This window comes from Palaemon carinicauda, chromosome 2 (assembly GCF_036898095.1).
Source record: "Palaemon carinicauda isolate YSFRI2023 chromosome 2, ASM3689809v2, whole genome shotgun sequence".
Taxonomy (NCBI): domain Eukaryota; kingdom Metazoa; phylum Arthropoda; class Malacostraca; order Decapoda; family Palaemonidae; genus Palaemon; species Palaemon carinicauda.
In genome coordinates, this window is record NC_090726.1 from 39,917,733 (window position 1) to 39,945,179 (window position 27,447).

The 27,447-nt window shown below is 43.2% G+C and overlaps 1 protein-coding gene across 1 annotated transcript; it reads left to right on the forward strand.

The window, feature by feature from the left end:
* The first annotated feature begins 1,744 nt into the window (after positions 1–1,744).
* LOC137623924 (uncharacterized) lies at positions 1,745–27,262 on the forward strand. Its single transcript, XM_068354698.1, has 2 exons — positions 1,745–1,863; positions 23,875–27,262. Exon 2 carries the CDS (start codon positions 23,889–23,891, stop codon positions 27,195–27,197), a length of 3,309 nt encoding a protein of 1,102 aa, XP_068210799.1. The 5' UTR covers positions 1,745–1,863; positions 23,875–23,888; the 3' UTR covers positions 27,198–27,262.
* The last annotated feature ends 185 nt before the right edge of the window (positions 27,263–27,447 follow it).

The following is a 27,447-nucleotide window of genomic DNA, read 5'->3' on the forward strand; positions in this document are numbered from 1 at the left end:
GATGGGCCATTGTGTCCAAAAGGGATCTGTCAAAAAACGCAAAATGTAAATTAATAATTTGCCTTTGATGATACTGATTCCTACTGATACTATAGTCCATTTATTTTATAGTATAGAAATAATAAAAAAAAGTAAATACCCAAAAGTAAACATCCAATGGACCTTAAAAATATAAATTGAAAAAAATCTACTATTAACTTGTAAAACAATGTTGATAACTTATAAGGCAAAAGGTATTTATGAAGTGTAAATACTTATATGATACATAAATATATTACAAATCATGTCGACAAGAGAATAGTTACAAATGGTTTCAAATTATTGGTACCAAGATATATATATATATATATATATATATATATATATATATATATATATATATATATATATATATATATATATATATATGCAGCCCCATGATTACACAAGGTTCCACTATACATTCTAAAGACTGAAGATAGAAATCATATGACTGATAAGACATTAAATGACTGATAAGACATCATGCAACTAATAAGACATCGTGACTGATAAGACTTCAGATGACAGACATCATACAATTAATAAGACATTGTGACTGATAAGACACCTGATAACTGATAAGACATATGACTGATAAGACATCTTATGACTAATAAGACATCTTATGACTAATAAGACATCTTATGACTGATAAGACATTATACAACTAATAAGCAAAGTGACTGATAGGACATTATACAACTTATAAGATATCGTGACTAATAAGACATCACATGACTGATAAAAGACACCATATGACTGATGTGACATCATGTGACTGATAAGAGCATGGCTAAGAAGACATCACATGACTGATAAGACATCATACGACTGATAAGACATCGCATGACTGATAAAAGTCATCATACAACTGATTAAACATATGATTGATAAATTTAAGACCTGAGAACAAAGTCGTAGAAAAAATGTCATAATAAAACATTAAAGGTAAAAAGGGGATTCTTTGTGCGAGAGAGAGAGAGAGAGAGAGAGAGAGAGAGAGAGAGAGAGAGAGAGAGAGAGAGAGAGAGAGAGAGAGTTTTACCAACCGTAATGATTTTCCAACCGACGAAAGACTGGGCTATATTGCGCCCAAGCTCGGCTAAACTCTAGACCTATTCCGTTTCTTCTTTCCACAGAAATCTCTTTAAATTTCGTTTGATTTCAGTTTTATTGAGCATTATTGAACAGAATAATGCATTATATTAATTTTTCTAATGTTATATTTATATATTAAATTGTGGAATACATTCATGTTCAATGAAATAAAAGGATGATTAGTAATTCTTTACTTTTGTTCCACTTAAACAAAGGGCCTTACTTATGTACTTTGCCGCTACTTGTATGTGTGTATATATACAGTATACACACACACACACACACATATATATATATATATATATATATATATATATATATATATATATATATATATATATATATATAATGTTGAGAAATTTAAATTTTAAATTTCAAATTCTAGTGTTTTGCTCAACACAGAATTCCATTTTCCTCTAGTAACTTTCAGGATCAATTTTTAATTAATATTTAAATTCAATTGTTATTTTAAAGTTTTTTTATCTAATAGAATCTACAGAGTTCCATTTTCGCCTCGTAACTTTCATGATAAATGTTTAATTAATATTTATGTTCAATTGTTATTTTAAAGATTTATTATCCAACAGAATGGTACTCAAAGCAGTTTCAAACAGTCTATGTTTAAGTTTACTGGTAGGCAGATGTATGTGTAGGCCTATAGGGTACTAACCCCAAAGTTAAGCTGTGACTACCAGCCCAAGCTTTCTGTGTATGTTTCAAATGAATCCAGTTATTTCATAAAAGGTCAAGTGCAGTTGCTAACTTTATTCATTAATTATATCTAGAAACATTTTCAGTTCATTCAACCAGTACAGCAACTGTCATAGGTTTTGTAGGCCTAGGGCCAGGAATTTTTACAAATAGTCACTAAAGGTTTAAAGTTAAAGTTGTCTGGTTTCAGTTCCACTTTTATCAGAATAGATGCTCACTAGAACGTCAGCCCGCAAGCGGGCCCCCCCCCCTTGTGGTGCCCAACCACAGCAGTGGCCTCCCCAGTATACAGCCTAAACTCATGGCCCTGGGCGGGGATCGATCTGCTGTCATGCGAATGCTAGGCGAACGCGTTACCACTGTACTAGCCAAGTCAGGGAATATTCTGAATGCACGAGAATGGGAAAATATTACCCCTAACACCACCTCATAAATAATGATGGGTAAATATATGATACTTTAATTCCTATTATATTATCATTATAAATTATTAAGCTACAACCCTAGTTGGAAAAGCAGGATGCTATAAGCCTAGGGTCTCAAACAGGGAAAATAGCCCAGTGAGGAAAGGAAACAAGGAAAAGTAAAATATTTTAAGAACGGTAACATTAAAATAAGTATTTCCTATATAAACTATAAAAAACTTTAACAAAACAAGAGGAAGAGAAATAAGATAAATAGTGTGCCCAAGTGTACGCTCAAACAAGAGAACTCTAACCCAAAACAGTGGAAGACCATGGTACAGAGGCTATGGCACTACCCAAGACTAGAAAACAATCGTTTGATTTTGGAGTGTCCTTCTCCTAGAAGAGCTGAATACATGAACCATATGTTTATCCTCCTCCCCATATAAAAACAATTATGGGAATTTCCTGTGGGAAACCGGGGTTTGGGGTGGAAAAAAGTAAAAAACAAGTGATCTGCAGGAATATTAATGGTTAGAAATGCATAATAAGCACAAGATAACCAGTTGGAAAATATAACGTTCATTTAAGTGGCAGGAAACTAAAGTATAATTAATCCATAATTCAAATGACGTCCCTCAGATGGTTTGTGCTCCATCGTGGTTCAATCGTAAATAAACATTATCTTAATGGTCCTCTGCTCTAACAAGTGATATATGGATATGCTGAGCCAGCATACAATGTGGGTCATTATTAAAGTATCATAATTACCTTTAATTTACATCATATTACTCAAATGGTTCATGCTCCACCTTGGCTCGCTTCGGTGGCAAATCAACATTATCTTAATGCTCCATTGTTCCGGCAAGTGGTACTTAGATATGCTAAGCACGCCATCCGCGTTAGTCACTCTTAAAGTATCATAATTACCTTTAATTTATATTACTATGCTCAAATACTTTTGCTCTGCCGTGACTTGCTACGCTTGTAAATTACAGTACAGTATGTCATTGCTCCTCTGTTCTGGTAAGCGGTACATGGATGAGCTACGCGTGCCAAACATGCGGGTCACCATTTCAGGGATATTTTTTACTTTCAGATGAGCAACAATAGCTATATACTAAACGGAGACAATTTTCAACATACAGTAATTACCGAAATAGATTACCGTACAGTATTTTGCGCTAAATTTTGAAATAGACTGAACTTCCCTGTGGGAGACGTCTTCTTGTGGTGGTAGTCTTGCTGTAACTGAAGTGGAGGGGGAAAAACTGATTACGTAGGACAACATCCGGGAACGTAACCATATATAATTGGTTAAAAGCACAGTAATGATACTGTACTCATACAAAAGACAGAGAGCTGTCAAAGCGAATGCAAACAATGCATGCGCAGTAACCCACAATCAGTCTCTCAAAAGTAAACAATGGACTTAGAAAAGAAAATGGTGTTCACATTTTACTTGATCCAGACTCAAGTATGTTCCAGCACCCTTTAGTCGTACAGAAAAATACAAAAATAAATTCTTACATATTAATCCAATGATGAATGTATTCATATCAACTGTACAATAGGTTTTTAATTACCAATCACTTTCTCATATGTAGCTTAAAGTTGAAAAAACAATATCTTGTTATACTGTATTACATTTTTTGTAATTTTCCTTTCTCCCTTAGCATTAGGAGTTGTGTGCCATTCGGAATTCCTGACATATTCTACGAGTCGGAATACCCTATTTCATCAGGGAAACAAACATAGGAATAAGACCTAGCATAATGTTCCGCACCTAACCTAACGTAGGACACCATGTTCATAACTTAATGTAAGCATCTTGCCGCATTTTTGGAAGTGTGAATCCAATATTATCCTCTATTCCAATTGTCTCAGTTGTGGTAGAGGAAGTGATGAGTTAGAGGGGCTATTTTCCATGGCTCAACTTTCCTTTACTAAAACAAATTATAAAGTTCCTTTTCACCAAGAAACAGTAGAGTATTTGAAATACAAAATTCTGGCGGCACCTTAAAACGTGAAGTTTTTCCACCACAATTCAGGCACTCACATAATCTATAACTAGATCAATTCATCATTAGATTTTTTTACGCCTAGAAAAAATTGAATTGACCTCATAACTGGAATTTTTGCAACTGGGGCACAGAAACTTCTTACCAAAACAAGGGTATGAAAAAACTATAAAAAAAGAAGATAAAAATCTGTGCCACAATGAAGGTAGGTGATTGGCACAAAAAAAGCTGTGCGATAATAAAGGAGCGGATGATATTAATGGAGGAACAATTCTAACATGAGAAAATAGGACATTAAAAATATCCTTTCAAGAAAAAACTGTTTGTTTCCAGCAAAATTTACATACTGTATAAGAAAGTGATCATGAAAGAAATATACAGTATATAAGCAAGTGATTCTGAATAAAATAATATCGTACACAGGTATCCAGATGGTTAGTGTTAATATATACCCAATAAGGACATCAGAAAATCAAATATCACGGAAGGAACTTTTTAATTTGGTAAAAATTGATGCACTGTATAGGATCAGAGGTTCCCAACAAGGCCTACACCAATGGCTACCAAATTCATAATAACCTATGGTGATGCCATGATGCTTTCGTTTCACGTCAAATACATGAACAGTATTTTCCTAACTGGTTTTGAAGTGTTATGTATCTTTGACCATTATTAATAATTCAAAACGCTTTTCTTTGCTTCATTAACACCCTTTAGAAAATAATTATAGGGGGAAAATGGAAGATTTTGGGTGGGGAAATTACCAGAAAAGAGTATTACACTATGTGCTAATGGCAGATATGAGTAAATCATACCAAAACATAATGGAAAAATACATACCTCATGTGTACCATGGGAAGCCATGGTTATTGGATAGGGGAAACAGGAATATGTCATAGCCTAGCCACACTCGCCTAACCTAAACAAGGAGTTTGGGCCCGCCTCTTACAAGGAGGGGGCCTTTGCACACCTGAAACTCAATCTTCCCTAATTCAACCTGATGGTGTTTAACTTAACATACTGTATATAGAACAATATGTAATTCTCCTTGCTCTATTCAGGTGATTAAACATGACAGTGTAAATAGTGTGTTATAATTATTATAAAATGTTATTTTTATTAGTAAAATAAATTTTTGAATATACTTACCCGATAATCATGTAGCTGTCAACTCCGTTGCCCGACAGAATTCTATGGAGGGATACGCCAGCTATCACAATACTAGAAGGGGGTGTACTTACCAGCGCCACCTGTGGCCAGGTACTCAAGTACTTCTTGTTGACACCTCCTCAATTATTCCTCGATCCACTGGTTCTCTCTGGGGAGGAAGGGAGGGTCGATTAAATCATGATTATCGGGTAAGTATATTCAAAAATTTATTTTACTAATAAAAATAACATTTTTCAATATTAAACTTACCCGATAATCATGTAGCTGATTCACACCCAGGGGGGTGGGTGAAAACCAGTGTACAAGATTAAAGGATAGCTAAGTATCCCATATTTCATATAACAGTTATCTCAAATAACAATGAAATAATAAGTACCTGGTAAGGAAGTCGAATTGAACCGTTACTCTGCCTCTTTTTTAAGTTCGTCTTCCTTACTGAGCGCAGCGTTCCTCTTGGAGGCTGAATCAACCCAAAGGTGCCAAAGTATATGGGGTTGCAACCCCTACTAAAGGACCTCTACAAAACCTCTAACCCAGGCGCTTCTCAAGAATGAATAGACCACCCGCCAAATCAAAAGGATGCGGAAGGCTTCTTAGCCTACCGTAACAACCATAAAAACAACAATAAAAGCATTCAAGAGAAAGGTTAAAAAAGGTTATGGGATTAAGGGAATGTAGTGGCTGAGCCCTCACCTACTACTGCACTCGCTGCTACGAATGGTCCCAGGGTGTAGCAGTTCTCGTAAAGAGACTGGACATCTTTCAGATAAAATGATGCAAACACTGACTTGCTCCTCCAATAGGTTGCATCCATTATGCTCTGCAGAGAACGGTTTTTATTAAAGGCCATCGAAGTAGCTACGGCTCTTACTTCGTGCGTCCTTACCTTCAGCAATGCAAGGTCTTCCTCCTTAAAGTGAGAGTGGGCTTCTCTAATCAGAAGCCTTATATAATATGAAACCCCATTCTTGGACATGGGCCTCGAAGGTTTCTTGATGGCACACCATAAGGCTTCTGACTGTCCTCGAAGAGGTTTAGACCTCTTAAGATAAAATCTGAGAGCTCTGACAGGGCAAAGAACTCTCTCTAGTTCGTTACCTACCATGTTGGAGAGGCTAGGTATTTCAAACGATCTAGGCCAAGGACGTGAAGGAAGTTCGTTCTTTGCTAGGAATCCAAGCTGAAAAGAACATGTTGCAGATTCGGTCGTGAAACCAATGTTCTTGCTGAAGGCATGAACCTCACTGACTCTCTTAGCTGTTGCAAGGCAGACGAGAAAGAGAGTCTTGAGGGTAAGGTCCTTGAAGGAAGCTGACTGGAGAGGTTCGAACCTAGGAGACATAAGGAACCTTAAGACTACGTCTAGGTTCCAGCCTGGAGTGGATAGACGACGCTCTTTAGACGTCTCAAAAGACTTAAGAATGTCTTGAAGGTCCTTGTTGGAAGAAAGGTCCAAACCTCTGTGGCGGAGAACTGAAGCCAACATACTCCTATATCCTTTAATCGTAGGGGCTGAAAGGGATCTCTCATTCCTAAGATGTAGAAGGAAGTCAGCTATTTGGGTCACAGAGGTATTGGTAGAGGATATTGAATTGGCTCTACACCAGCTTCGGAAGACCTCCCACTTAGACTGGTAGACTCTACGAGTGGAAACCCTTCTCGCTCTGGCAATCGCACTGGCTGCCTCCTTCGAAAAGCCTCTAGCTCTAGCGAATCTTTCGACAGTCTGAAGGCAGTCAGCCGAAGAGCGTGGAGGTTTGGGTGCAACCTGTCTACGTGAGGTTGACGTAGAAGGTCCACTCTTAGAGGTAGAGTCCTGGGGATGTCGACTAGCCATTGAAGTACCTCTGTGAACCATTCTCTTGCAGGCCAAAGGGGAGCAACCAGCGTCAGCCGTGTCCCTTCGTGCGAGAGGAATTTCTGCAGAACTTTGTTTATTATCTTGAACGGTGGGAATGCGTACAGGTCGAGATGGGACCAGTTCAGTAGAAAAGCATCCACATGAACTGCTGCAGGGTCTGGAACAGGGGAACAGTACAGCAGAAGTCTCTTGGTTATGGAGGTGGCAAACAGATCTATGGTAGGTTGACCCCACAAGGTCCAAAGTCTGTTGCACACACTCTTGTGGAGGGTCCATTCCGTGGGAATGACCTGATTCCTTCTGCTTAGGCGATCTGCTGAGACGTTCATATCGCCCTGAATGAACCTCGTGACCAGAGTGAGGTTTAGACCTCTTGACCAAATGAGGAGGTCCCTTGCGATCTCGTATAGGCTCCTCGAATGGGTCCCTCCTTGCTTGGAGATGTAAGCCAAGGCTGTGGTATTGTCTGAGTTCACCTCCACCACTTTGCCTAGCAGGAGGGACTTGAAGTGCAACAGGGCTAAATGAACTGCTAGTAGCTCCTTGCAGTTGATGTGTAGTAATCCCTGTTCTTCGTTCCACATTCCCGAGCATTCCCGTCCGTTCAAGGTCGCACCCCAGCCCGAGTCCGATGCATCTGAGAAGAGATGAAGATTGGGGGTCTGAATAGCCAACGATAGACCCTCCCTGAGAAGGAGGTTGTGCTTCCACCACAGGAGAGTGGTCTTCATCTCTTGGGTGATTGGGATAGAGACTGCTTCGAGAGTCGAACCCTTGTCCCAATGAGCTGCAAGATGGAATTGAAGAGGGCGGAGGTGGAGTCTCCCTAGCTCGACGAACAGGGCCAGTGATGAAAGGGTCCCTGTGAGACTCATCCACTGTCTCACCGAGCAACTGCTCCTCTTCAGCATGCTCATGATGCACTCTAGGGCTTGGCTTATCCTGGGGGCCGAAGGAAAAGCCCGAAAATCCTGACTCCGAATCTCCATTCCCAGGTACACAATGGATTGGGAGGGAATGAGTTGAGACTTTTCTATGTTGACTAATAGACCCAGTTCTCTGATTAAGTCTAAAGTCCAATTGAGATTCTCCAGACAGCGACGACTCGTGGAGGCTCTCAACAGCCAGTCGTCCAAGTAGAGGGAGGCTCTGATGTCCGATAAGTGTAGGAATTTTGCTATATTCCTCATCAGATGAGTAAAGACCATAGGAGCTGTGCTTAGGCCAAAACACAGGGCTTGGAATTGGTAGACAACCTTTCCGAAAACGAATCTCAGGAAAGGTTGGGAGTCTGGATGAATAGGAACGTGAAAGTAGGCATCTTTCAAGTCCAACGAGACCATCCAGTCCTCCTGCCTGACCGCTGCTAAGACCGACTTCGTCGTCTCCATCGTGAACGTCTGCTTGGTGACATACGCGTTGAGCGCGCTGACGTCCAGCACCGGTCTCCAACCTCCTGTCTTCTTGGCCACAAGAAAGAGACGGTTGTAGAAGCCCGGGGATTGATGGTCCCGGACTATAACCACTGCCTTCTTCTGCACAAGTAGCGACACCTCCTGGTGCAATGCTAGCCTCTTGTCCTCTTCTTTGTAGTTGGGAGAGAGGTTGATGGGTGATGTGGTCAGAGGTGGTTTGAGGCAGAATGGAATCCTGTAACCGTTCCTCAGCCAACTGACAGACTGGGCGTCTGCACCTCTCTTCTCCCAGGCTCGCCAGAAGATCTTGAGCCTGGCTCCTACTGCTGTCTGGAGAAGCGGAGAGTCAGTGTTTACCTTTAGATGTCCTGGAGCCTTTCCTGGACTTGCTCCTGAAAGAGTCTGGACGGGAGCTTCCTCGGCTGGGGGCTCTACCACGAAAGGGCGGTATGAACCTCGTCGCAGGGGTATCAGCCACTGGTGAGCGATAAGTCTTGGGGACTGAGGTCGTAACCTTAGACTTACGAGCCGATGAGGCTACAAGATCGTGTGTGTCCTTTTGTATCAGGGCAGCAGACAAGTCCTTAACCAGCTCTTCAGGGAAGAGGAACTTCGAGAGCGGAGCAAAAAGGAGTTGTGACTTTTGGCAAGGTGTAATGCTGGAGGAAAGGAAGGTACACAGCTGTTCCCTTTTCTTCAAAACCCCTGATACAAACATCGACGCAAGCTCACCAGATCCATCCCTAATGGCCTTATCCATGCAGGACATTAATAGCATGGCAGAATCCTTGTCCGCAGGAGAGGTCTTCTTGCTGAGGGCCCCCAGGCACCAGTCAAGAAAGTTGAACATCTCAAATGCTCTAAACAGTCCTTTCAGTAAGTGATCAAGGTCTGAGAAGGTCCAGCAAACCTTAGAGCGCCTCATTGCAGTTCTCCGAGGCGAGTCCACCAGACTTGAGAAGTCAGCCTGGGCAGAGGCAGGTACTCCCAAGCCTGGTGCTTCTCCTGTGGCATACCAAACGCTCGCTTTCGAAGTGAGCTTGGTTGGCGGGAACATGAAAGAAGTCTTGCCTAGGTGTTGCTTAGACTGCAGCCACTCCCCTAAGATCCTTAATGCTCTCTTAGAGGACCTTGCTAGGACTAGCTTAGTATAGGAGGACTTAGCTTGTTGTATGCCCAGCGAAAACTCAGATGGCGGAGAGCGGGGAATAGCAGAGACAAAGTGGTCTGGGTAAACCTCCCTAAGCAGAACCAAGACCTTACGAAAGTCAATAGACTGTGGAGAAGGCTTGGATTCATCCAAGTCTGATGAGGGATCCAGGTGTGCCTCCTCATCATCAGACGCCTCATCACCAGAGTGTAGTGAAGGTATCGGACAAGAATGCTGAACAGCAGAGTCAGAACGAGTAGGAACAATAGTAGTGGTTTCCTCTACAAGTAACTGTTGAGGGAGAACCTGAGGCTCAGACTGCAAAGGCTGAATAGCAGACGAAGCAGAAGGAAGGCGCATGGGTGGAGGAGGCTGACTCCTAGCATGAGCGGTTGAACCCAAGGATTGCGCTTGCTGAGCGGTTGGTGGAAGCGGAGTAGCAAGTTCCTGTTCCTGTGGTGTGAGCGGAGCGTGATGAGGTTGAGGCTGCGCAGAACAAGGTAAATGTCTCGCAAGCTGAGGCTCCTGAGGCGCAAGGCCAAGGTGTAGTGGAGCTTGCCTTGTGGATGGTTGAGCTCGCTGCAGCGAGAGCTGAGGAGACTGACTCATGGACGGGAGAGGTTGTTGTACCTCAGCCAAGAGTTGCACCACTGGTGGAGCAGCAAAGGGAGGCGGAGGAAGAGAGGTATAATCCTCCTGATCCCATAGCAAAGGTTGCCTTAAAGAAGGCGGAGGCTGAACACCACTGGGAACAGCAAACTCAGACCGTGGCTCAACATCGTACGCCTGGCAGGTGGTACTGCGATCAGGCGGAGCAAGCGCAGGCGGAGCGAGCGCAGGCGGAGCGAGCGCAGGCGGAGGGAGTGTAGGCGGAGGCGGAGGAGCAACACTCTCAGCCCGACACTCACGCATCAAGTCCGAAAGCTGTGCTTGCATGGACTGTAGTAGAGTCCACTTAGGGTCGACAGTCGAGCTCTGTTGTGGCAGAACCTTACTCCTCTTGGGCGGAGTGCAGTCGACAGATGACTGCGGCGAGTCAGAGCTGAGCCAATGACTGCAACCTGGCTGAGCACTCGCGGACTGGACTCTGCGTTTAAGTGGTCTCGAGACCTGAGACCAACGTTTCTTCCCTGACAGATGATCAGCGGACGAGAAAAAGACGGGCTCAATCGTCTGCGGGTGGGAGTGACGGTCTTTGGAAGACACGCCCGCAACCACCGAGGAAACTTCTGTGCGCCTAACAAGGCCTGCCGAACCCTTATGCCCTTCGACATTGCTTCTCCCCTGGGCATGGGAGCTTGCAAGAGGTCCCGGACTGGGAGGACGACTGGCTCGCACAGAAGAATCCTCACGCACCACACTGGCACTGACACTAGCACTTGGCACTGCACTGACACTAGCACTCGTCACAGCACTGGCACTAACTCCACCCACTGCACTCTTGACCTTAAGTTCCTTAACTTCGGCCATCAGAGACTTATGGTCACTTACCACTGACTCTACTTTATCGCCTAAGGCCTGAATAGCACGCAAAACAACAGACATATCAGGCGGAGGGCAAACAGTAGGTTCGGGGGTAGCCACTACAGGGGTAGGAAAAGGTAGGGGATCATGAGGTGAGGAAAACATTGAAGAGTGAGAAGAACTCCTCCTAACTCTACCTCTCTCTAACTTAGATGAATATTTTAAAAGACGGACAAATTCCAGTTCCGAAAGTCCGGCGCATTCCTCACATCGATTTTCTAACTGACAGGGCCTGTCCCTACAGTCAGAACAAGCGGTGTGAGGATCTACCGAGGCCTTCGGAATACGCCTATTGCAAGACCTACATCGTCTATGGGAGGGGGCTTGCGAAATGTCAGACATCTTGAATCCAAAGAGTTAGCCAAAGGGGTTTCCAAAATCAAGCAAAAGATCGTTAACCGTTAATCAGGACTATATAAAAGCTATCTAGCTAATATAAGAAGGTTTCCAGTAATGCGACAGCCGAAATCTGAGAGAATACTTCACCAATTAGCCGTGAACAAACTCGAAGATCATAAGCGTATCCCAGAACGTCTTGCCGGAAGCACGACAGAGGAATAATTGAGGAGGTGTCAACAAGAAGTACTTGAGTACCTGGCCACAGGTGGCGCTGGTAAGTACACCCCCTTCTAGTATTGTGATAGCTGGCGTATCCCTCCATAGAATTCTGTCGGGCAACGGAGTTGACAGCTACATGATTATCGGGTAAGTTTAATATTGAAAATTATCTAATTGGATTAAATTTCTATCTGCTACTTCCTCTTCACACTAAAGCTATTCACTAAGGGAAGCGGATGTCATGATTGATTGACTGATTTGGAGTTTTCTTACATCCTGACACCTAAGGTAATTGACGCCAATATCATTTGTTATAAATAAAGAACAAAAGGAATTTTAACTTAAAACAATAATAGCAAATTTGTCCTTAAAAGATAAATAGCTTTCAGAGGACCTGCTTCTGATATAAATTTAAAAATACTCCTATCATAGAAAGACATCATGTCCAAGAATCTTGGCAAGGATGAACCTGCTATCCTCACCTTGAGCCTCTAACAGATATCTATTTCCTAAGGTGCTAAAAGTGGGGCATTTGGTCAACAAGTGCCTCACTGTCATGGGTGTCAAACAGTTGTCGTAATATGGCTGGTGTTGCCCCGTTATCAGAAACTGTGTCAACCGAGTGCAAATAAGTCACCATTACATCACTAAATGTCAAAACAGCTTGTAATGTTACGTTATTGTTTGCATTTTTGTCAATTTATATGTCCAGTAATTTACTACATATTTGTGTGCCCATTTTAATTCCTAATGAAACATGCCAAACCAGCTAGTTGGTGAGATATTAAACTACTGTACAGTATTATACATTTCTCATATTTATTGCATGATCTATGGATTTAAGGGAGATCGTATGCTTAGCTTGGTTACACACCAGACTGTATTCCACTTGCGGTACACTTATGCTGGTGCGCATATTTCCTTATATTTTTAATATAAGGGGAGCAAACCGTTGTTGCTATCCTGGGTCTTCATTGTCTTTTGAGACAAAATAGGCCTAGGCTATATGATAACTGCACATTTCAAACCAGCCTACCTATACAGCATATGATACCCACTAATTTTAATGGGAAATACTTATTGAGGTTGGCTGAAACTTAAGCTTTTAGGTTGGTGTGTTTAATCTTTTCCCTGTAAACTCTAAGCCTAGTTCAATGTCTTCCCTGTATATGTTTCCCAAATAAAATTCAGGTACAAGATGACATCGTTTGTAGAACTGTGGACCAGAATGCATAAGTTATACTTGTAATGCAAGGTAACAACAAGTGACAAGGTCTTTAAAGGACAATAATGAGCAACAGAGGTAAAGTGCATGTCACTACACAGTTAGCACAATGTCTTCGACTAAACAAACACCCTAGCACATCTCCACCTAAGCAAATAGATCATCTATGCTATTGCTAACCCTTATCTCTAGCTCACATAAAAAAGTCGAGTTGTTATTATACCTGTCAAACCTATCAGGCCGTGAGTGGGTTTTAGAACACAGTCTACAGATGAGCAAGTTGTTCTTTTTAGAATATTACCACAACTAAAAATAACTCATTCTAAGAATATATGTTACAGATGTATGCGGTAAACCTACGTCATCTATTCGTAGGCTACAAGTAAGAAATTTAATGGACGGCTAGGGAAAAGTTACACTCTCCCCATTCAGTAGGATGCATAATCTTAGGTTAATACCATGTCCCCCAGATGGATTTACTCCGCCTTGGCTTGCTTCAGTCACAAACATTATCTCAACTGTCCTCTATTCTTGTAAGTGGTACTTGGATGTGCTTTGCATGCCATCAATATAGGTCACTATCATAGTATCCTAATTACCTTTCATTTATATCACATTCCTCAAATGGTTTTTGAGCAGAAGGAGGCTCCGCACATAGTATTTCATGTTTAGTCAGGTTAAGACTTGATGTCTTCTTAAAAATTTAACAACGTACTGTAGTTATAACTATTGTCAGGTTGTAATGAAGACCTGTCCATCTGTCAGTCAACTAGACACTCAATTTTGACTTCAGCCATAAGCAGTAAATACTGTACATACGTTTCCTGCCTCTGAAATTTTGGGCATGTTAAGTTTATGTTTTCTCTTTCCAGAATACATGAAGAAGTGTGAAGACATGCAGTTTTTTCTTGATAAAAGATACAAATGTATAATAGGTTTATTCACAAACCTAGTCTTAATCTCACCATCCTTGTGCCTTTTGTAAGGGAATGGGTATGATTGTACGTAGAAATCCCTTCACTGCGTGTGGCTGTACGGCTATGAAAACAACCTGAACCTAGGGATGTTGATCTTCCTTGGGCATATAGCTGATGCTTAATTGGCAGGAGAAAAAGTTTAAGATCACTCCATCCTCTTTTGATCGTCAACCCAGTTTTAAGACCATGTTGAAAGACATCAATTTGTTGTGGAAAGCAGCTTGTAAGGGGTTTACGGACAATTTCCTAGTTAACCATTGTCTACATAAAAAATTCTTAAGACCATGCACCTTACCAAAGGCTCTCCCCTTGTTGATTTCACAGATCCCTCTCCTAATACCCATGATTTTTCACACAAACACATTCAGGGTAGGTTTGGGGGGGGGGAGAGTTATACAGAGGAGACCTGTGTGTTTAGGAAATAGTACCTTTAGTTTGCAGTACCTGTATTACAAATAAATGTGTTAGACCCTGCGGCAGTCTTCCTGACAATGAAAAAGCCCAGTCTAAGGAACATGCACACCAAAATCTTCATCAACAACCAGACAGAAGTCTGTTTTGTCCAGAGAGGGTGATCTTCATGAAATCAAATTCAGTAGTCCTTCAAATTATGAAGTTGCCTTGAAAGAGGGATATTATCTCCACCCCAGTCCACTTACCAGGCTCTCTCAATTGGGTGGTGGATGTCTTATAAAGGCAGACAACCTGGACACCTAGAGGATCTTAGACTGGAGCTACTTCCAAGAGTTCCTCAAAATTATCCCAGATCTCCAAGGGTACCTGTTCCACTTGATGTAGCTCCAAATGGTGATTCTTAGGCAGTTATAAGAGATGCCTTGAACCTCGACAGGGACACTTGGTCTTCAGTCAATCTGTTTCCTCCAAACAGTTTGATTTAGAATGTTTTGAAGAACCAATTAGACCATAAAGGGACGGCTGCGCTTGTGCTTTTACTTTAGCCGAACAGTCCATGGTTTCTGATCACTCAGTTTCACGGTCACACCTCTGCTCAGTATAGCTGTATCGGATAGTAAGAAACTGAATCTCTTTACTTCCTCCTTTTTGACCAAGAACCTTCATGCCTGGGTATTCTCTCATGAATATAAGAAAACATCTCTTGGCTAACAACATTAGGTATTTGATGGCCTGGAAGAGCTCTTCTTCCACCAGACTATACTGTATCAGTCAGTGGGGAAGGCATGGATGGCCTTCCTTATGGTTAAAACCCCATGCCAGATAATCCCTGGACTTCTTGGCATCGTTTCTGGTCCATCTCTGAAGATACGAAGCTTAATCCATAAACAATTTTGTTATACATATCTGCCTTGGCAGAACGTCTCAGGCAAGCTTATAACATGGATTTAGACTCTGGAATGTTTCACAAAATTACTCAGTCCTTCACTTTGCTATGACCATCTTTACCAATTTCTTCAATGTCCTGGTCACTTGATAGCTTTCTTGAAATTCACAAAATTACTCAAGTCCTTCACTTTGCTATGACCATCTTTACCAACTCCTTCAATATCCTGGTCACCTGATATCTATCTTGAAATTTTGGCTAATCAGGTAACTCCCTTAGTCTAAAAGAGCTCCTTCCAAAGATTGGATTTTCTATAGCCTTAGCCTTAGGAGCACAAGTTCGTAAACTTGCAGCATTTACAAAGAACATTAATTCTTCACCCTCACTCCTTTCCCTGCTGATACTGACACATAGTCTTCTCTTTTTGGCCAGGAATAAAAATACCCTCAAGAGGTGGGATGGCTTTGAATTTGGGCTATAAAGCCCAGTACTGGGTTCTGTAAGGCTATTCAGCACCCAAGTGCATCTAGTTACACTAAGGGGTAGAAGAAAGAAGTACAGTAGTTATACAGCAAGAACAGAGATCAAGTCAATGGATAAAAAGAAAGTGCAACCAACAGTGCGCTGTGAAGTGCCCAAATGGTAATATCAATCTTAGGGGCTTCAGAGGTATGGCCCTCTTTATATCTTGGCTTTACAATTTTATATTGGTAACCTCTGTCCAATGTCTACCCTCCAATCATATTTTTAAAAGATTAACATCATCAAAAGGCTGTCCATTTTAAAATATTCCCAACCAACTACAGTAGTCCCTTTCTACAGGGGCTATCCGCGTTTTCATGACCTGCCTCATCAAAAAGTCAGATTCACTCTCCAGCCTTGAAACCCCTAATGTGAGAAAAATTGCTTCTACATTTTAATCTTTTGTAAATATGTTATTTTCCTTAGTAAAATAAATTTTTGAATATACTTACCCGATGATCATGTAGCTGTCAACTCTGTTGCCCGACAGAAAAATCTAAGGTCGGGATACGCCAGCGATCGCTATACAGGTGGGGGTGTACACAACAGCGCCATCTGTCGAGTAGGTACTCAGGTACTTCTTGTCAACAAGAACTCAATTTTCTCCTCGGTCCACTGGTTCTCTATGGGGAGGAAGGGAGGGTCCTTAAATTCATGATCATCGGGTAAGTATATTCAAAAATTTATTTTACTAAGGAAAATAACATTTTTCAATATTAATCTTACCCGATGATCATGTAGCTGATTCACACCCAGGGGGGTGGGTGGAGACCAGCATACATGTTAACATTAGAAGCTAAGTATCCCGTATTTCATTTTAGCAGTTATTCAAAATAACAAACATAAAATAAATAAGTACCTGGTAAGGAAGTCGACTTGAACCATTACTCTGCCTTATTAAGTACGTCTTCCTTACTGAGCTTAGCGATCCTCTTAGGATGCTGAGCGACTCCTAGGTGCTGAAGTATGAAGGGCTGCAACCCATACTAAAGGACCTCATCACAACCTCTAATCTAGGCGCTTCTCAAGAAAGAATTTGACCACCCGCCAAATCAACCAGGATGCGGAAGGCTTCTTAGCCTTCCGTACAACCCAAAAAAAACAACAATAAAAAGCATTTCAAGAGAAAGATTAAAAAAGGTTATGGGATTATGGGAATGTAGTGGTTGAGCCCTCACCTACTACTGCACTCGCTGCTACGAATGGTCCCAGGGTGTAGCAGTTCTCGTAAAGAGACTGGACATCTTTGAGGTAAAATGATGCGAACACTGACTTGCTTCTCCAATAGGTTGCATCCATAACACTCTGCAGAGAACGGTTCTGTTTGGAGGCCACTGAAGTAGCGACAGCTCTAACTTCATGTGTCCTTACCTTCAGCAAAGCATGGTCTTCTTCCTTCAGATGAGAATGGGCCTCTCTAATCAAAAGCCTGATGTAATAAGAAACTGCGTTCTTAGACATCGGTAAAGCAGGTTTCTTGATAGAACACCATAAAGCTTCTGATTGTCCTCGTAATGGCTTTGTACGTCTTAAATAGTACTTAAGAGCTCTTACTGGGCAAAGTACTCTCTCTTGTTCGTTACCAACCAAGTTGGACAGGCTTGGGATCTCGAACGACTTGGGCCAAGGACGAGAAGGAAGCTCGTTTTTAGCTAAAAAACCAAGCTGCAAGGAACATGTAGCCGTTTCAGATGTAAAACCTATGTTCCTGCTGAAGGCGTGAATCTCACTGACTCTTTTAGCTGTTGCTAAGCAAACGAGGAAAAGAGTCTTTAATGTGAGATCCTTAAAAGAGGCTGATTGAAGCGGTTCGAACCTTGCTGACATCAGGAACCTTAAAACCACGTCTAGGTTCCAGCCTGGTGTGGCTAATCGACGCTCCTTTGAGGTCTCAAAAGACTTAAGGAGGTCCTGTAGATCTTTGTTGGTGGAAAGATCTAAGCCTCTGTGGCGGAAGACTGCTGCCAACATGCTTCTGTAACCTTTGATCGTAGGAGCTGATAGGGATCTTACATTACTTAGATGTAAAAGGAAGTCAGCTATCTGCGTTACAGAGGTACTGGTTGAGGAAACTGCATTCGCCTTGCACCAGCTTCGGAAGACTTCCCATTTTGACTGGTAGACCTTGAGAGTGGATGTCCTCCTTGCTCTGGCAATCGCTCTGGCTGCCTCCTTCGAAAAGCCTCTAGCTCTTGAGAGTCTTTCGATAGTCTGAAGGCAGTCAGACGAAGAGCGTGGAGGCTTGGGTGTACCTTCTTTACGTGCGGCTGACGCAGAAGGTCCACTCTTAGAGGAAGAGTCCTGGGAACGTCCACTAGCCATTGCAGTACCTCGGTGAACCATTCTCTCGCGGGCCAGAGGGGAGCAACCAACGTCAACCGTGTCCCTTCGTGAGAGGCGAACTTCTGCAGTACCTTGTTGACAATCTTGAACGGAGGGAACGCATACAGGTCTAGATGGGACCAATCCAGAAGAAAGGCATCTACGTGAACTGCTGCTGGGTCCGGAATCGGTGAACAATAAATCGGGAGCCTCTTGGTCATCGAGGTAGCGAATAGATCTATGGTGGGCTGACCCCACAGGGCCCATAGTCTGCTGCAAACATTCTTGTGAAGGGTCCACTCTGTGGGGATGACCTGACCCTTCCGGCTGAGGCGATCTGCCATGACATTCATGTCGCCTTGAATGAACCTCGTTACCAGCGAAATCTTTCGATCTCTTGACCAAGTGAGGAGGTCCCTTGCGATCTCGAACAACTTCCTCGAATGAGTCCCCCCTTGCTTGGAGATGTACGCCAAGGCTGTGGTGTTGTCGGAGTTCACCTCCACCACCTTGCCTAGAAGGAGGGACTTGAAGTTTCTCAAGGCCAGATGAACTGCCAATAGCTCCTTGCAGTTGATGTGAAGTGTTCTTTGCTCCTGATTCCACGTGCCCGAGCATTCCCGTCCGTCCAGTGTCGCACCCCAGCCCGTGTCCGATGCGTCCGAGAAGAGCAGGTGGTCGGGGGTCTGAACAGCCAATGGTAGACCTTCCTTGAGAAGAATGCTGTTCTTCCACCACGTTAGTGCAGACCTCATCTCTTCGGATATAGGAACTGAGACCGCTTCTAGCGTCATGTCCTTTCTCCAGTGAGCAGCTAGATGATACTGAAGGGGGCGGAGGTGGAGTCTCCCTAACTCGATGAACTGGGCCAGCGATGAAAGTGTCCCTGTTAGACTCATCCACTGCCTGACTGAACATCAGTTCCTTCTCAGCATGCTCTGGATGCATTCTTGGGCTTGACTGATCCTGGGGGCCGACGGAAAAGCCCGAAAAGCTTGACTCTGAATCTCCATACCTAGATAGACAATGGTTTGGGATGGGACGAGTTGGGACTTCTCTATATTGACCAGGAGACCCAATTCCTTGGTCAGATCCATAGTCCATCTGAGATTCTCCAGACAGCGACGACTTGACGGAGCTCTTAAAAGCCAGTCGTCCAAATAGAGGGAGGCTCTGATGTCTGCCAAGTGAAGGAATTTGGCAATATTCCTCATCAGTTTGGTAAACACAAGAGGTGCCGTGCTTAGGCCAAAGCACAGGGCTTGGAACTGGTACACGACCTTTCCAAAGACGAACCTTAGGAAAGGTTGGGAGTCTGGATGGACGGGGACATGAAAGTACGCGTCTTTTAGGTCCAACGAGACCATCCAGTCTTCCTTCCTGACCGATGCTAGCACCGACTTCGTCGTCTCCATTGTGAACGTCTGCTTGGTGACAAAAGCATTGAGAGCACTGACGTCCAGCACCGGTCTCCAGCCTCCTGTCTTCTTCGCTACCAGGAAGAGACGGTTGTAGAAGCCCGGGGATTGATGGTCCCGGACTATGACTACCGCTCCCTTTTGTAGCAAGAGAGACACCTCTTGCTGCAAAGCTAGCCTCTTGTCCTCCTCCTTGTAGTTGGGAGAGAGGTTGATGGGAGTAGTTGCTAGAGGGGGATTGCGCCAGAACGGAATCCTGTACCCCTCTCTTAGCAACTTCACAGACTGAGCGCCTGCACCTCTGCTCTCCCAAGCCTGCCAGTAGTTCTTGAGCCTGGCTCCCACTGCTGTCTGGAGAGGAAGGCAGTCAGATTCTGCCTTTTGAGGACTTGGAACCCTTCTTCTTTTTGCCATGATGACTGTCGGCACGGGTACCTCCTCTGCTGGAGGTTCTGCCACGAAAGGGCGGGATGAACCTAGATGCTGGTGTGTCCATCCTAGGTCTAGGCACGGAAGGTAAAGAGACTTTACGTGCGGAAGAAGCCACCAGGTCATGGGTATCCTTCTGGATCAACGAGGCAGCAATCCCCTTGATCAGCTCTTCCGGAAAGAGACACTGGGAAAGCGGAGCAAACATCAACTCCGACTTCTGGCATGGTGTGATCCCCGCAGACAAGAAGGAGCAAAGATGATCTCTCTTCTTAAGCACTCCAGACACGTACGAAGCCGCAAGTTCACCAGACCCATCCCGAATGGCTTTGTCCATGCTAGACATGATAAGCATGGCAGAGTCCTTATCCGAAGGGGAGGTCTTTCTGCTTAACGCCCCCAAACACCAGTCGAGGAAGTTGAAGATCTCAAAAGCACGAAAAACTCCCTTCAACAGATGGTCCATGTCAGAGAAGGACCAGCAAATCTTGGAGCGTCTCATAGCCAGCCTGCGGGGAGAGTCAACCAGACTTGAGAAGTCGCCCTGGGCAGAGGCAGGAACTCCCAAGCCGGGTTCCTCTCCCGTGGCATACCAGACGCTAGATTTGGAAGCAAGCTTGGTAGGCGGAAAGATGAAAGCAGTCTTTCCCTGTTGCTTCTTGGACTGCAACCACTCTCCCATTACCCTCAAAGCTCTCTTGGATGAGCGTGCGAGTACGAGTTTCGTGAAGGCAGGAGCTGCTGACTGCATGCCTAAAGCGAACTCGGAGGGAGGTGAGCGCGGGGTTGCAGACACAAACTGTTCCGGATACAACTCCCTGAACAGGGCAAGGACTTTCCTAAAGTCTAAGGAGGGAGGCGTAGACTTGGGTTCTTCTAAGTCGGAGTGCGGATCGTCCAAATGCGCAGCTTCGTCGTCATCAGATACTCCATCATCCGAATGCTGAGGAGGAAGTGGCAAAGGTGGAGCAGAAAGCTGAACGGCTGAATCCGGCAGCACGGGAGCATGCGTAGCTGCACCGGATCCAACATCATGCCGCTGCTGGTCAGTCTGCGAGCTGGCAACAACAAAAGCGGAGTGCTGGTGCGTGGGAGGGACTGCCGTGGGTTGCGGAGCATGCCGCATTGCGTCAAAACACGGCAGCTTGACAGCACCTTCCCACTGCTGATGCGGTAGCTCACGCATGTCAACGGAGGGTGCAGCATGAACATGCGTCTGGCAGGGTCGACTGCGCATCGGTGGTGGAGCTCTCACAGGTGGAGTGTGGGAGCAGGCAGCCGCAGTATCTGCTGAGCGCACAACCGTGGCAGGTTGTAGGTTAACAGGTGCAGTGTCAACCTTCTCAGCACGATACTCCTGCATGAAGGAAGCAAGCTGAGACTGCATAGTCTGCAGCATGGACCACTTAGGGTCTACCGTGGTTGGTGCAGCAACAGACGGAGTAGTTGCCTGCTGCGGAACCACTCTACCTCTCTTGGGAGGTGTGCAGTCTTCGGAAGACTGCGGCGAGTCCGAACTGACCCAGTGGCTACACCTGGGCCGTTGGACTCGCTCGGAAGGGACCTTACGCTTGAGAGGTCGTGAGACCTTGGTCCAACGTTTCTTCCTAGAAACTTCTTCCACAGACGAGGAATGATAGGGCTCATTCGTCTGTTTGTGGATGGGACGATCTCTGACAGATACGTCCGCAACCACTGAGGGTACATCCGTACGCTGATCAAGGCCTGTCGAACCCTTTGGTCCTACGACATTGCTTCTCCCCTGGGCTTGGGAGCTTGCAAGAGGTCCCGGACTGGGAGGACGACTGGCACGAACAGATGTACCCTCATGCGCAACACTGACACTGACACTTTTCACTTCACTTGCACTCACTACACTTCCCACTGCACTTTGCGCTTTCAACTCTTTGACATCGGCCAAAAGTTGATTCCGGTCATTAGCTAATGACTCCACTCTGTCACCAAGAGCCTGAATGGCACGCATCATGTCCGCCATGGAGGGTTGAGCACTAGTAGCAGGGTCGGGAGTCACCACTACAGGGGAAGGAGTAGGTTGAGGGGCATGGGGAGAGGAAAAATCAAACGAGCGAGAAGAACTCCTCCTGATCCTATCCTTCTCTAGCCTACGTGCATTCTTTAGGAATTCGTTAAAATCGAATTCCGAAAGCCCAGCGCATTCCTCACATCGATCTTCCAATTGACAGGATTTGCCCCTACAATTGGAACAAACGGTGTGAGGATCTATGGAGGCCTTCGGAAGACGCCTAGAACAAGCCCTAACGCTACACTGCCTGTACTTAGGGACTTGAGAATGGTCAGACATCTTGAATTCTTGAATTAGCCAAGGGGGAAATCCAAAATCTAGCAAAGTTCATTAACAATTAATCCAAATCTAATCAAAAAGCTTGATAAGCTAATGATAATAGTTCCTGAATAGCGAAAGCTAAAATCTAGAGCGAATACATCACCAAATCGTGAAAAACAACTCCAGAAACAACAGCGTATCCAAGTAGGTCTTGCCGGTGGCACGACAGAGGAAAAATTGAGTTCTTGTTGACAAGAAGTACCTGAGTACCTACTCGACATATGGCGCTGTTGGGTACACCCCCACCTGTATAGCGATCGCTGGCGTATCCCGACCTTAGATTTTTCTGTCGGGCAACAGAGTTGACAGCTACATGATCATCGGCTAAGATTAATATTGAAAAATGCAATTTCAGGGAATCAAGAAATTTACAGGTTGGTCTGGGCATAGGATGCTTATAAGACATTTACCTGAAACAAATCTACAGCTCAACATGCGTACATGGTCCTCAGCTTGAACGTCACAGCCGCTAAAAGAAATCAGGTAATAGAAAGGGATCAAGGTGGAAGCAAAATGATCACATTTAGGAAACCAATTTCTCAAGTACAGTACATTCACCTCTTTAAAAAGTGGCACTGAATAAGTCCACTTCCCCAAGACCAAAGTACCCGGAGGCTCTGAAACCAAAGGTGCAGAGAGTTGGATGCCTTCCCTCAAAGCAGGAGGAATAACCTCCTAAAAAATTTACTTCCTTTTTCCATGTATAAAATAATTCACAAACTGGCTAATCAGATATTAGAGCATTAACTACCAGTCAATTAAAAAGATTGGAGCGTTTGTAGGGTGACGGCCAGATCCCGTAGAAAACGGGAATATTCTGAACTGTGGCCGTCATTCTAAAAACGATTTTAGCGGGAGAAGCTAACTTAAAAAACCCACCTAACCTATGCTAAAAGCCATATCCTTACCCAGGGGGGCTTCGCCCCCCCGGACCCCCCCCCCCCCCCCTTACACAACAGTTTCCTTACCTACGAGTACGACGGGAGAAGCTAACTTAAAAAACCCACCTAACCTATGCTAAAAGCCGTGTCCTTACCAAGGGGGGCTGCGCCCCCCCCGGACCCCCCCTTACACAACATATTTAAGATCCGTAGACCATTTCCAAACGTTTTTATTCTATACAAGATAACAGTCGGAGCGATAATAAGCAAATTAGGACGCTTGGCCGTAGCGCTACAAACTACCCAAAAGATTGTATCTATGGAACAAAAATAATTTAAAATTTTGTTATCTTATTATCTACCTTCCTCAATAATATGTTGTGATTAAGCCTAAAGTTAATAAATCATTGATACAGTGCACTATACAGTATATCGTTCTAAAGAATATCCATAACTTATCAAGATCCTTAATTTCTAATAATTTCATCGAATTTTTTTCCAGGTATATCTTTCAACATGTTGGGCATCCATAGTAAGTCTAGCAAGTCCTTCTTCATGAGGCTGAGTTTATGGATGATAGTAATAAGCAACATCAACTATCTTATGGCAGAACTTCCAAAGGGTGATGAACAGCTTCAGGATTACTGTTTGAGAACCCATGATGGCAGGGAATATTCATCTAACTTAGATCTTCATAAAACCAAGGGTGTTTTGGAACCTTGCAGGTTTTGGGAGAATATAACTTCAGAAAGTGAACCAAGTGAACCTACAAATAAAACTAAGATTGACATTTTGGAATTAAAGTCAAAGGATGAAACAATGCTTCAAAATTTCTGTAGAAACCCAGGTGACTTTGAAACCCCATATTGCTTTAGTTTAAACTCTAGTATAAAGGGAAAACAGTCTTGTCCTATTCCATTTTGCTCTGAGCTCCAGCATTACAGGACTAGCAGCGAAGGCCAGGAGTATCAAGGTAAACTAGACTTCAGCAGCGTGATAAATTGCCAGGGTGCTTGTAAAGTTCGGGAGCATTTAGGTCTTTCCTGCCCGGCCCAGTTTCAAGGAAATAATGGCAAACTATTCACAACACTGATGCCATGTGATGTCCCTATGCTTCACGAAATCCCATTTTTCACTGAAACATACAGAGAAAGAACTGTTTCTATTCCTGCTACAACTTGGTATGTCCCTATGTCACATCGGAATATTACCTATTCTGGTTCAGGAGAGTTGATGCTCTATTTACCAGATTCTTCCAAGTTTGGAAGCAATCTTAGTGTCAGTTTTCAAATTCGTCTTGCAGATCCACGGGATATAGACTCTTTTCATTTTCACATAAATTTCTTGCCAGGTGAAACTTTCGAGGATTATTACACAGTAAGTTTTTCAAAAGAGGGGGTTGAAATTCAAAGGATCCAATATGCAAATAAAACGGTTATCATACAAGAGGAAAATACAGACAATTCCACTGAAACAGGTAAGAATAATACAGACGATTCAAAGAAAGCGGGCAAGGAAAGTAGAGTTGATTCAAATGAAGAGGCCAAAGTTAAAGAGCGAAATGAAACTAGAATCATTAAAAAAACGAATAAATCAGGGATATATGCAAAATTACCAATCTTCAAACTACGACATGATTGGCTAACTTTTCAGATACAATTTTTTGGAACTAGAATATATCTGTATTTTGAGAAGGAGAGTAAACCTATCCTACAAATGAACCTCCCATTAGGCATGATGGGAATGAACGAATATCAATATAAAAAACAGTATGTGATTCGAAGATTCAAGACGCCAAGATACGTTAACTTTCACTCTATTGAAGGAACAAGCATTGTGGCTCTTACTATGGTGAACAATAAGGTTTACACTTGCGTGGAAGGTAGACTCAAAATCCCCTCCGAGGATAACCATACCCACATTCATCCCATGGCTGCTATGCCCCTAATGTACTCGGATAATGACAACCCACTGGATGAGAAGGTGAAAAACTGGGGCAGAAAGCTTTGCCTTCAGTTAACCAACACACCAGCCCTTGTCATTTTCTTTTCTGCCCCCATTTATGATAGTAAGAATACCGATGCTCTCAAGAAGGTGGTAACATTGCTGCTAGAAGTGCAGAGAGAGGTTGTAAAGATTACACGGTGTATGAATATTAAAAATATTGATCTTAAAGACATGGACATCAGCTGCGACAGTAACACAGAATTTGTGTCGGAAATTGAATTGGATGGTATTATACCAGTTGGAGAAGTAGTAAGTCTTTGTATTGAGAACTACCGAGAGGGAAAGCAGAGTATTGTTAGAATTACGGGTCAGATTGGAGAAAACTCGATTCTAAAAGAGACAGTATTGAAGGGAGGAGCATTTCTGCGTTACTGGACTCTAATGAAGAAAATGCCGAGTAAGCAAGATACCACACTGTCCCAGCTTGGACCTCTTGGATTCTACACTTTCAACAAATTTTGCACCAGTTATAAATATATCAACCCTTTATTATCATACTGTTTGATGCAGGCCAAGGACGTTAATTATATAGTACATGTGAACTACACGCATCAAATAACATGGAGCAAATCTGGGAAATCTTGCTTTCCATGGTCCTATTTTAAAAGCCATTTGGCAGCAATGGCTAATAGAGAACAGGCTCCAGAGGGAAATTTTTGCCTATTTTCTCCAATTGACAATCAAGAGAATAGAAAAGATGTTCATAGAGACTTCTGGTGCCATGTGGATTTGAGAGGCACCAGGGAAATGTGTGAAATTCCAAATTGCATAGACATAATAACAGACATGGGATGTCTTTCAACCGTCAAGGAGAAATTACACATCTCACCCACGAGTTCATTCCAAAGTTATATTTGTAACTCAAATGTTGATTTTAATTTCTATTTGGACTTGGACGTTCCATACGAGATTGGATCGGGAATCAGATCCCAGATCTTAAATCCCGAAAAAGGCTTAGCGTTTTACTTGAGGAGCTTCTCATCTTCCGAGCAAGGACCCGTTTGCTTCTATCTCTACTGCGATCTTGAGAATTATCCTCTGATTGAATTTAAGATTACTGATTCAAGCCTTTACATGGACATGGCCCACTTGGGAGTACCTATGAAATACGTTGAAGTTTCAAGCGAAAGACACTCTTATTATCTCAATTCTTGGACATTTAATGTATACACTATAGCACAGACTGCAGTTGGATGGCATTTGTTCCACGGAGATGACTTCAGTCCCTCGATAACATATGAAACTTCTCATCAGTTAACAAAAATCCAGCTGAGTTCCTGCTACCAAGAGGATTTCACACCCACAAACCAATTAGTAGCAGTGCACGTCGAACCAGTCTTGAACGACACAGAAATGCGAGAGATATTGGGAATTCAGGCTTCAGCGTACGAGAAAGGAGCCCGGGTGAATAGATATTACCCGACTGAAAAAAGCATTTCGGCTGGTCATTATAGGTCCACGCATATGATTATGCAAACAACGGAAGTATTGTCCTTCTGGTATTTTCTGTATAGGCAAATTCCCAAGCACAGTGATGAACCTATCCTTAGATTACACATAACAGACAAATCGTTGTATGCTTATATCGGAAATTCAAAAACAGCCGCAAAATCTGGTAAATTTAAAACTGGCTTTAATTCCTTGAAAAAGTTCTACAAGTTTGAAATAGATATGAAGCCAATTAGGAATAAGTACATAATGAGAATGAGCTTTAAGTCGGTAACAAGATCAGTGTTCATGAATGAATTACCTTCGTTTTATGGCATGGAGGTTATAAAAGGGGAAGTAAAAATAGTATTGCTAAAAACTGATAAATAAGATATTTATTCAGTTAACATCTTTTTTTTTGCATAAAATCTGTATGTATTTATTCCATTAAATCTGAATACAGTAGTTCTTTGATTGGAAGACTTTTGTTTTATTCCAAGTGAGGTTTTCAAATTGGTTGTTCCCTTAAACATGAAAGGGCTTTCAATGTAGTAGAAACACATTCTCTTAACCAATACAAAGCCAGTCATAATACTAACAGATGTGCAGTGTGTTTATCTTAATTTGAGGTGAGAGGAGA

Coding starts and splice junctions, on each gene's coding strand:
- LOC137623924 (XM_068354698.1), top strand. CDS start 23,889: ATGTTGGGCATCCATAGTAAGTCTAGCAAGTCCTTCTTCATGAGGCTG.